Source organism: Ascoidea rubescens, assembly GCF_001661345.1.
Source record: "Ascoidea rubescens DSM 1968 unplaced genomic scaffold ASCRUscaffold_1, whole genome shotgun sequence".
NCBI classification, from domain to species: Eukaryota; Fungi; Ascomycota; class Saccharomycetes; order Ascoideales; family Ascoideaceae; genus Ascoidea; species Ascoidea rubescens.
In genome coordinates, this window is record NW_017962913.1 from 1,497,749 (window position 1) to 1,509,360 (window position 11,612).

Sequence of the window (11,612 nt, forward strand, 5' to 3'; positions counted from 1 at the left end):
GCTTCTGTTGTTTCTGTTGTTTCTGTTGTTTCTGTTGTTTCTGTTGTTTCTACTGTTTCTGTTGTGTTGCTCCTGCTGCTTCTGCTGCTTCTGCTGTTTTTACTGTGCTGTTCCTGCGCTATTGCTCCCCCAAACTGCTGCTAGCTCTCTGATCCAAGATGTTCAAAGGAAGAAACAAACTCAAGAGCGTAAAGAATATAATCAAAACTGCTGGTGATGTGGACTACTCCTCCCATCTTTCCTCTGACTTGTTTGATGTTATCCAGTTGAACAGTTATGGCTTCTCCAACACTGGCAATCTCTGCATGGGCTTCGATCCTGTTCAGAGCTTGCTCGCCATCTCCAACAGCGAATACATCTACGTTTTTGGCCAATCTCATGTTCAGGTCAGCTTCAAAATCAATGCCCCCATAGTCGATCTCAGGTTCATCAAGGGAGTCTTCTTGGTTGCAATTGACGCCAGATCAAATGTGTTGGTATTTTCTCTCAAGTCCAACAGGTTTTTGACCACCTATTCTGCTCCAGGCAAAGTAACTGCCATTGAATCTGATCCTTCCTTAGACTATCTCTTGCTTGGTGTCTCCAGTGGCATGATTTACTGCTTCAATGTATCCACTGGTAATGCTACTTCCTTTCATTTGCAAAGCTTCCAAAGACAAATCCTAGCTAGAAAGCGAAAAAATAATAGAGCATCTGTCAGCTTGAACTCTCCTGTGAAATCAATTCAATTCAACCCAAGAGACTTTGGCTCGATTTTAATTGCTTACTCTGATCTTGCTGTCGTCTACTCTGTGTCCACAAATAATCTCAAACTAGAATTGTGCTATGAGTTACAACCTGGTGCCCCAGGGGGGAACAACTCCAATCTTTCATCTTACAGATACCCTAAAATAATCAAAGCTTTATATCATCCAAATGGTTTAAACATCTTAACTGCCCACGACGATGGCTCCCTAGTATTTTGGGATGCAAATTCGGGAGAATTATTACAAGCAAGATCTATCTTTGATATCAATATCAACATTCCTCAAAACCAAAGATTTGCTGCTAACCAAGAGACTTTATACACAGAATTCACTCAGATTGAATGGATCTGCGAGGAAAACCCAGAAAATACTGCTCTACTAATTGTGGGTGGTGATTCATTTCAAAACTCTCCTGTTGTTAACAATAACATTGTAATGATTCAATTCAATACCACTCCAAAATATTCAATTACTTCCTATGAGAAAATGGGCGACTTTTATGCCAATCCAAAGCATTTAAAAATATTTCCAATCAGTCAAGAATTCTTAATATCAAATTTCTTATCTCTTCCAACTGCTTCTCCTTATTTTCATGGTAACCATGCCCCAGAATTCATCCTAGTATCTTTACAAAATGGTGACTTGGAACTATTAAAATTCCCCCAAGGTACTTTGGAATATTCCTCTTCTCTTTTATCACCTGCAATCTCTTGGATTCTCCCTAAAATTTCGTACTTAACAGCAACCCCTGTTCCTAGACCTCAATGGTTGGGAATTGTTGAAACTTCAAAGCTAAATAAAAACCACCCACCAATATTAAAAGGTGGCTTGCCATCAAAGACATCTGGTAGAATATATGCTCAAAAATCTGTTTTATTTACTGGTCACAAAAACGGCGCAATAAGAATATGGGATGCCTCGAATACTGAACTTGATGAATCCCAAGTCCTTGAAATTGACACCACCTTTGGCTTTAATAATTCTCCAAAAGCAGCAATCAATCAAATATCTTTTTCCGCTGAAGTCGCTGAGCTTACATGTTCGAATGAAAATGGTGATGTTTTTTTTTACAGATTTGGCAAAAACACCAATTTTACTCCTCAAGTAACCGATAGCGATTTAATGGCTTTATCAAGACAATTCAATAAAATTTCTCTAAGTAAACAGAATCAACCTAAATCACTAGTCGACATTTCTCATATAAAGCCTCCATATATTTATCAGGGGTTTTTACCTCGAACTTTTATCCCTTCTACTGATCCAAATATTCAAGTCACCTCTTTAGAAAATTCAGATATTGGGTTTTCAGCTGTTGGCTATTCTAATGGAGATATTCTTATTACTGATAATAGAAATAATCCTTATATACTTTTTATCGATAATATCAACAATGGTATGATCAAACCAACATCAAACAGAAATTCCTTAAATTCTCAAAATCCTTTTGTCAGCTTTTTTCAATTTTCAATTTCTAAAGTTGAACAAAATTCAAAATATTCCTCTATTTTATTGTACATTGGGACTTCAATAGGTCAATTAATAACTTTTGAAATAATTCCGGCTGATAATGGTTCATTTCAATTAAAATATGTTTCATCTATCGAATCAAATGATGGCAAAATAATCAACATCATTCCCCTAGATAGTTCTGGAAAATCTACTGTAGCAAGAAATGCTGTTTTTGAACAACTTTCTCTGGGAATTTTAATTGACAGTTTTATAATTGTGGTCTCTGTAGCTGATGTTAGAATATTAAAATCCCCTCTAGTGAAATCAAGTCACAAATTGTTTAACAATTTCATTTTATCTGCTCATATAACAATAATGAATTCTTCACCTGATAAAAATCTTTTGAATTTTGTGTTGGTTTGTCTATTGAAAAGTGGAATTGTAGATGTTCTATCTGTTCCTTCACTTCTGTCAATCAAACAGCTTAGATTACCATATAATTTTGATTCTGATTTAGGTTTTCAAAGTGTCATTTTACCAAATGGTGATATTGTCGTTCGTTTTACTGAAAGTGAAAGTATCTTGATCAACATTGCCAAAAGAGGAAAACTTACTGATCGAACTGATTTATTGTTCAATGATTCATTAAAGGTTCCATCTAGACCTACAATAAATGCACTTCAATGGGCTCGTGGTACTAAATTAATATCAAAAGAAGATTTTGATTTGATTATTGGAGGAGATCCTGCTGCTCGAGCAAGATCCAAATATCCTGAAGAGACTGCGATAGCTAAAAACATTATCACATCAACTGCAGTGGATAGCATTCTTAATATGAATGATAATGATGATGATAATGGTAATACCCAAGTAACCAGAAACTCCAATAGAAAAACTAATCAAAACTCATATGCTAACAATGTGTTAAAAATTGCGCAGACTGGATTAGATAATTTAGGTGAAAGTATTAACAACCTTGGTGATTCTGTTAGTCAGAGTATAAATGAAAATGTTGAACAAACAAAAAATTCAATGATGAAATCTTTTTTCAAATCTAAGTTTGGTATTTAGGTTTACATTTATTAAAAAATTACTCTCTTTTTAATGTAAAACTTTAACTATATAATAAAATTAGTTGTAGTTGATAAAACAAAAAAAAACTGTTTTCAAAGGCTTATAATATATACTCAAAAATAGAAAAGGAAGATATCAAAATACTATTGTCAAAAAATGGCAATATACTATAATAGAAAACTAAAATGCGAGAATTCAAAAATTCAAAAATTCAAAAATTAAAAGGGGTTGAAAAAACAAGAATAGAATTTCTAATTTTATTACTTATAATTAATAAGTTGAATTTAATCTAATCTAAATCATCAGTAATTGAATCGGAAATTGAAGGATTTTGTTCATTATTGGAATCGTCATTTGAGTTTGGGTCAGTATTTGCAGGTGTATTTGTATTTGTAGTAGTTACATTAGGAGATTGATGGTTGTTTTGAGTCAAATCAGACATCAAAGGAATGGCTCCAGAAAATGTGCTAAAAACAGCTCGAGTTGCTTCACCATTTAAAGACTGTGATATAGCTTCACCTATTCCGGATGAAATATTTTGAGGGAGATTGGTTGAATTGAGAGCACCAAGTACAGATCGTAAAATATCATTAACTGCAGTATTTTCTGGGGCATTGGCGTTATTAACGCTTGTTGTAAAAAAAGTTCTGCTAGTATTATTATTTGTATTGTTATTCGTATTATTGTTTGTGTTTGTGTTTGTGTTTGTGTTTGTGTTTGTATCTGTATTTGTATTTGTATTTGTATTTGTATTTGTGTTTGAATCGGAAGTTTGATTATCTAAATTTGAATTTGGAAGTAAGATTTGAGCAGTTACAAAATCAATGTCGATGTCAGGATCAGCTTCAGCTTCGGCTTCAGTTTCAGTTTCAGTTTCAATGTTTTGCTGCAGATTTGAATTTGGTTGAGAGAAGAGATTTGTATTTGATTGAGAAACAGGATTTGTATTTGGTTGAGAAACAGGATTTATATTTCTATGTTGATTAGCTGATTCAGTTCTTGAGTTAAAAGATTGAGACGGATTTGAAGAATTGACAGCAGGAGTTAAACGAATATTAGGATTAATGGGGAAAACACGACGTACTTGAGCAGTTGGCGGAAAAACAGGCATAGAAGGGTTGGAATTTAAAGGCAAGGCCAATGGGTTGGAATTAAGATTCAAAGGATAGATAATCGAGTTAGAGAAACTGGGCTGAATATTTGCATATCTGTTTAAAGGATCTAGATTATAATTCAGAGTAGCAGAAGGATTTGGATTATTTGGAGGGATGAGGGTATTTAAAGAATATGTTGATCTTGTATTGTTTGGTCTTGTATTGTTTGATCTTGGTGGAAGTATGTGAGAGACAATAAAAGGGTGGGCGTTATTATTGTTGTTTTGATTATTAATATTAATATTAGTATTAGTATTAGTATTAGTATTAGTATTAGTATTAGTATTAGTATTAGTATTAGTATTAGTATTAGTATTAGTGTTAGTGTTATTGTTATTGTTATTATTTGTTGATGAATTATTCATATTATTCAAAATATTGAAATTTGAAACATCTAAGCCACGCCTTCTAAGAAAAGGATGAATTGATCTCTTTATATTTTCAATTTCTTCAAAGGGATAACCTTGTTGTCTTGCTCTTTCTTCAGCTATATAGAAACTTGATTGTAGATGATCTCTAAAAGAGGGAAGGCATTGTGACTTTAATTTTTTAGCAAAATTGCATTGATCTTGGACTGAAGCATTTTGTAAAAATCTTGGTAAGAGATAGCCGTTTGAACATTTAATTGCTCTAGCATATAGTTTCAAAGAGTCTAGAGATTTTCCAACGTATAATAGAGAAAAAGCTAGTCTTGCGATTGCAGCGAGAAATAGTGGTTCAATTTTGATAGCTTTTCTTAGATCAGAGATGGCTTCATCGTGGGAGTTTAAGGCAGCAAAAGCAGCAGCTCTATTTGAGAGCAATTCAGCTGAATTTTTGTCTAGAGCTAGAGCTTCAGTATAGAGGACCAAAGCAGCAGGATATTTTTTATGTTTCATTTTCTGGTTGCCTTTTTTTCTTAGTTCAGCTATTCTTGATTGATTGAATGAAATTGTGTCATCTGGCGTATGTTCATTATCATCATTATAATCATTGTCATCATTATCATCATTATAATCATTATTTATGTTATCATCGTTATAATCGTTATTTGTGGGAGTATTGTTGTTATTTATTGTATTTGATGAAGAGGTTTGATCAAGAAGAATTGAATCAGAATCATTCAAAATATTTGAGTTCATTTTCCAGGGAGATGAGGAATAAAACCTGAGTCTGGTTATTGCACAATTGAAAAGAGCTGAGTTGAGATGAAAATCAGATAGAAATAAAATAAAAAATAAAAAAAATATATCTAAGAAAAAGGAAAAAGAAACAGAAGAAAGGGGTCACGTGCGTGATTTAAAACTGGAAGAAAGCGAACACAGATAAATAAAAGTAAAATTGGATTAGATTGGATTAGATTGGATTATTTTAGATTAAATTATATATTATATTAGTTTATATTAGTTTAGAATAGTTTTTTGTGTGTTTAGGTAATGTCCTTTTGAAAAAGATGTCATTGTGGAATAAAGAGATTAAGGGGGCTAATTCCCGAAGTGTGAGAGAACCAAGTTTAAATCGAGAAACATGTTTAAGTGCAAAGGGAGTTCGAACATTTTTGAAACTTTCAAGATTGGGCAGTGATGATATTCTAAGACAACGATTAAACAGCGTTATTGACAAGAGTCGAAATATAGAAGGAGGCAAAGAGGCAATATGTGAAGGATTTGTGAGGGATATTATATATCCTGCGTGGAAGAGTCGAGAGAGGGCTATTGAGTATTGTTCGGAAGAGGTTAAAACGATGGGAAGGGAGATTGAAGAAGAAGAAAAGAAAACAGGAGGCAAAAGAGGCGATGAAGAGCACGAGTACAATTTGAGGATAGATCCATATGCTGAAAGAGATGGGATAAGAATGGATAAGAAGAAGTATGAGACAATTGATAATTTAAGCAATTGGCTAAATAACGAGACGTTGATTGAGGGTATTGTCCGAGATAGAAGTTTGGAGATATTGGGGGATACATGTTTTAGAGATACAGTTGATTTGGAAGGCGATTATAAAAAGTATAAAAAGAGATGAAAAAGAACTTGTTAATAAAAATTATGTACTATAGAGAAAAGATAATTCTTATTGTTATTATTATATAACAAGTGTAAATACTTAAGTGATATAAATTATAAATAGGATTTAAATATTTTAAGTAAATCATCCACCTTGGTTGAGGATTCAATTGAAGGATTGATAACACCATCGACCGAGATGGTTGGAGTAACATGAACCCCATTTTGTCTTGAAAATCTGGTAAAGTATTTCAAATTGTTGGTGATTTTTGTATCTAAATTTTGGTGAACTGGCTCATTGTCATTTTTGTTTCTAATAAACAAGATGTTGTAAACTTGATCAGCAGTGATTAGGTTGTTGGTTGATAACTGAACTGCATTTGCTAATCGAGACAAGATTTGATTTTTGTTTTCATTTATAACGGCGGTATCAAAATAATCTCTTTGATTTTTCATTAAATAAAGAGCTACACTCCAAACCTGATCGGGCTGGATCTGATTAACAGCTAGAATGGTCTCCATTGTAAGAGCTGAGCCAATTGCATGCCATGGTTGGACCTGGGGTCTTAAGATGAACTGGAACTGGTTTGGATAGGTTTTCTCAATCAATGGAATGAAATCATTGTACCAGTTGATTAGTAATTTAGCGCTGAAGGGACAAACAAAATCGATAAAGATGTCAACAGAATGGGGTCTGGAGGTAGCAGCAGCAGCAGAGGAGGAGGAGGAGGAGGAGTTGAGAGCAAAACCAGCTAATCTGGAGGGAAGTGCCATTGTGAATTGAGAAGAAATAAATGGTTATTGGTAAAAGATCAAATGGTTACTGGTAAAAGATCAAGAGCAAAAGGAGGCCCTTTATCGAAACCAGCGGAGTGAAATGGCACTTTAATACAAAACCCAAAAGCCCGACCCGAGAGGCAGAGACCGTACAGATGGTCCCGCTGATTAAGGCCATCTGCAGACAAACGCCGATTCCGCCACTGTGGCTTGTTTGTATGTTATTGCCACCACGGGCGTGGATACGTTTCAGTGCCGAGCGGGGTCCGGCGAGCTGCACGCGGGCCTGCCTATCTAAGCGTGGTATGTCCTACTAACTCCACCGTCCTGGAGATGAAGCGTACGCGGCCTAACGCAGGCAATGCGAGCATAGACCGGGTCTGGCTGGGCAGAAAGTGATGAAAGAATTGGCACTGGTACGCAAGTGCAGTCTTCCGCGAGAAACAGCCGCGGACCAATCACAGCACGGGCTGTAATCGAGTGTAGAGCGGAACAGCCCCTTAGAGCTGACTTTTTTGCGTGGATCTCGCATGCACTAGTGCGTATTCGCTAGCGCGGATGAGCTATCGTGATCCTGATGAGAGAGGTGCCAGAGTGCGGAATCGCAGAATGGGTTGAAAAAGGAGAGCCGGGAGGGTAAGAGCGAGAGAAAATAGCCGAAAGAGAAAGGCACAAAAAGCAGAGAATGGAGTAAGAGAAGGACGAAGAGAAGAGAAACATACAATATGCTTTGTTTGGATATTCATGTTATTCTCTAGGGAATAAGACCCACAGGCGTTGGGCAGAAGAAGATCAAAGCATTAAAAGAGATCAAACATCAGAGATCAGACATCAGACATCAAAGAAGGTCCTTTGATATTGCCAGAATCTCAGAATCTGCTTTGGAAATCTGCTTTAGAATTGCCTTTGAGAAACTATGTGAGGATAAGCAACGAAAACCTGTGGCAGAATCATTAAGTTCCCTGACCCAATATCCATTTACTGCGATTATGGTTATAATTATGGTTGTAATTATAATTTGATTATGATTATGGTTACAGCTATAATGTAATCACAACCATAACCATAACCATAACTATAACCATAGCCATAGCTGAATGTCCATCATTACGAATTAACAAAAAGGCCTTTACCAACAATTAATCGTGTTGCTCGCATTGGGCTTGAAAGTTTTCTCATTCATCACTTGATTGGAATTGCAAATTAACATTCAATGGATTGCACGATCAAATGAATTTCACAACACCATCTTTTTGCATTCAGTTTTATACTTGTAACAGTATTCAAAGACTAGTCAATCTTTAATCTAATTAAATAATATTAAAAGGAAAGATAATAGTCCTTTAAAACATCGCTTCATTCTCTTTGTGTATTTTGAATCGGAATAGCACTGGAATAGCACAGAAATAGCACTGGAATATTCAAAAGCAGAACAATTGTTAATTGCCATATATAATATGTGATATATCACATATCATGTATCTATTAATTTACATCTAATATCTAATATCTAATATCTAATATTTATATCTAGCAGTTATTAGTCAATTACAAGTTTAGTCTTTCAAACAATAGTCTTAGACTTTTATTGTCTTACAAAGATAGACGATAGAAATTTGAGAGCGATACTTTTTTATTAAACATCATTAACCATCTTATTACTTCAGGTAAAACAAATAAACCTATTTATTTCATTTAACATAAGTTAATTCTCAAACTTTTTTATCATTTTTAACCGCTATTTAATCCATTTGTTTAATGCTTTTGTTTAACACTTATTTAATACTTATTGATTATACTTGTCGATCTAGCTAGCCTGTTCATAATACACATACCATTAAGAGTAAACTCTATCAACCCAAATTTCATCTAAAAATATTAGTATAATATTAGTATAACATTTGTATAGTTCTAAACAGTTACTAATTTGCTATTCATTTGCTACTCAATTTCTACTTTCTCATTCTGTTCCTATTCCCTTTTCAATTATTCTTCCAATTGCAATTTCTTTTCCCTCACTATGATTCAAACATTTGAGGTCAATACTTTTCCATAATTATTATTTTCTTTAGTACTGCAATTGTAATATTAATTATTTAACTTACATAAAAGTAAATGTTATCAAGCTATGAGTTTATGAAACTTATGAAACTTATGAAACCTGAATCCTCTAAAGCCTTTGATTAACAGCCTTGTACGCTTTCTCTGTTCTTTCTGGCTTCGTTCTTTAATCTTTTCCAAATAATATTCTCCAACAGCATTGTCATATTATTTGCCACTTATCTTTTGCCTCTATCTCTTTTCAAACACCTCTCTCACTTCACATTCCTCCATCCTGTCAACCTGCTCTTCGATCTCCCAGACATCTTCTCAACAACTAGCTCTTCAACAGCACATTTCTGCTCTCCAGCACCTTTTATTTGCACTGTTCTCTTTTTCCTCTTCTTTCGCTTTTTGGGTTTTTTCCTCTGAAATGCCGCAGAACCCGGTTCGATCCCCTCCGAGCGCCCTTTGCTCCACATTTAACGACCCATAGTAAATATTAATGAGATTAATTGTAATTTGATTTTAATTTGATTGTAATTAATTGTAATTAATTGCAATCCAATGATATCAATAGATCAATATAAATATATTGATACATTGATAAACACCCTGAGCTCCCTGAGTTTGCAATTCGCGATTCCTCTTCATTGGTTTGTCTTACTAAGCTATGAAACAGTGTATTAACTTATTTGTCTATTGGAATAATCTGCAGATGAACACTGCTATATTTTGGTTATTTCATTTTTATATTTTCTTATTTTCTTATTTTCTTATTTTCTTATTTTCTTATTTTCTTATTTTCTTTATTCATTTTCCTATTTTCTGATTTTTCTGATTTTTCTGATTTTTCTAATTTTTCTGACGATTATTTGTGAAAATTCTGTTTGATTAATCCAAATGTTTCCATCTTTTCCCTTTCTCATGTATTATCCCATCTCTAATCTTCTTATTTCTTATATGTTTTAAGTAATTTCGATTCCAATATCGTTTGCTTTTCTTTTTTTTCAGCAATTCCTCTGTATTTTTGACTCCTTCGCTTTATCAATATCTTGCCTATAAACTTTTTCTAAACTTTTATTCCTAAGGTTTCCTCTAAGGTTTTAGTTATAAAGTTTTTTTTATAAACTTTCGTGCTTTTTGATAAATTTTAATAAAATTTTATTAAAATTTATTAATTCACCATTAAAATCAAATTAAATCCCACTGATTTCTTGCTCCCTTCGTCTAATTCAAACAAAACTTCAATTTGTTCTTTACTACCACAACCATTACATCTCTTCTTCAGGTTCAATTACTTTCCCTCGCTTTATTACCAATCATTAGTATCCACTCAAAGCGACATCGTTGTCAAGAGACAAATTCTCCAGTCTTCATTCTTGTTTTGTTCTTGTTTTGTTCTTGTTTTATTCTTATTCTTTGGCTTCTTTTATCTCTTTCGCCCTGTGTTATGCTGTAACAATCCTTTTCCCACCTTCAAATGTGTTTCTCTAGCTGCTCATTCACCTCAAGCTGCTCATTCAACCTATTTCCCATTCAATGATCGTCGACTGGCTCAAAAATACCAATCTAATTTATTAATTAGGCAAATTTGGATCATCACCATAGAAATTCGCTTGAATTTTATTTGCCCTTTTTTTCCACATTTCATTTTCTCTATTTCATTCTTTCATTTTTTCATTCTTTCATTCTTTCATTCTTTTTGCATTGCACTAATTTGTTGATTATCTTGATTATGTTTATTATTTTTTTACAATTCTGCAATTCAAAACTTTCATTTTCTTAATCATCTCAAAAAAAAAACCTTTGCTTTCTTGATTCAACAACTAAACTAAACTAAACTTTCGTATGTTGTAATTATCTGGTTTTTTTGCAATCACCTTCCAATTTCTTTCATTTGCCTTTTATTTTTACCTGAATTTTATTATATCCAGAGTCCATTTTACAGTTATTTATCGAAATTTAATCATCTCATTTCAATTTATCCATTGGAAATTATCTTTTTTTTTTCTTTTTCTCTTTCTTTTTTGGCTTTTTATTTTTTATCTTTCCTAATTATTATTATTAATTAATTAATTATTACGATTAATACGATTAAATATATTTTATTTTATTTTATTTTCTTTTCTTTTATGATATGTTTTTTATAGTTTTTTGTAGGTTTTTTTTAATTTCCCATAACCAATTTTACAAATTTTATTCTGTTTATTTATATTATCCATTTATTTGAATGTAATTATTATTATTATTATTATTATTATTATTATTACTATAATTATCATTATCATTTCATTTCACCTTTTTTTTCTCATTTTCTTTTGTAAATAAAATTATGTATCTAATACAAGTTTCCCACTATAGTTTCAATTATATTCAATGCATTTTT

The 11,612-nt window shown here is 33.0% G+C and overlaps 5 protein-coding genes across 5 annotated transcripts; 2 read left to right on the forward strand and 3 right to left on the reverse strand.

The window, feature by feature from the left end:
* Window positions 1-158: 158 nt before the first annotated feature.
* SRO77 (putative Rab GTPase-binding protein SRO77) lies at window positions 159-3,239 on the forward strand (the record flags this gene model as incomplete). The annotated part of the gene is made up of 1 exon (XM_020189700.1): window positions 159-3,239. A coding segment is annotated over one exon (3,081 nt), but the record flags the coding sequence as incomplete, so codon positions are not given.
* A 173-nt stretch (window positions 3,240-3,412) lies between these two features.
* On the reverse strand, window positions 3,413-5,958 carry ASCRUDRAFT_99222 (tetratricopeptide repeat protein). Its single transcript, XM_020195275.1, has one exon. The coding sequence runs from the start codon at window positions 5,542-5,544 to the stop codon at window positions 3,559-3,561; it is 1,986 nt and encodes a 661-aa protein (XP_020050158.1). The 5' UTR covers window positions 5,545-5,958; the 3' UTR covers window positions 3,413-3,558.
* MIX23 (Mix23p) lies at window positions 5,916-6,374 on the forward strand (the record flags this gene model as incomplete). The annotated part of the gene is made up of 1 exon (XM_020189682.1): window positions 5,916-6,374. A coding segment is annotated over one exon (459 nt), but the record flags the coding sequence as incomplete, so codon positions are not given.
* Window positions 6,375-6,535: 161 nt separating this feature from the next.
* ASCRUDRAFT_24003 (DsbA family protein) lies at window positions 6,536-7,126 on the reverse strand (the record flags this gene model as incomplete). Its single annotated transcript, XM_020189821.1, has 1 exon — window positions 6,536-7,126. A coding segment is annotated over one exon (591 nt), but the record flags the coding sequence as incomplete, so codon positions are not given.
* Window positions 7,127-7,491: 365 nt separating this feature from the next.
* On the reverse strand, window positions 7,492-8,001 carry ASCRUDRAFT_73615 (uncharacterized protein). The gene has a single exon (XM_020192366.1). The coding sequence runs from the start codon at window positions 7,901-7,903 to the stop codon at window positions 7,733-7,735; it is 171 nt and encodes a 56-aa protein (XP_020050161.1). The 5' UTR covers window positions 7,904-8,001; the 3' UTR covers window positions 7,492-7,732.
* Window positions 8,002-11,612: the final 3,611 nt, after the last annotated feature.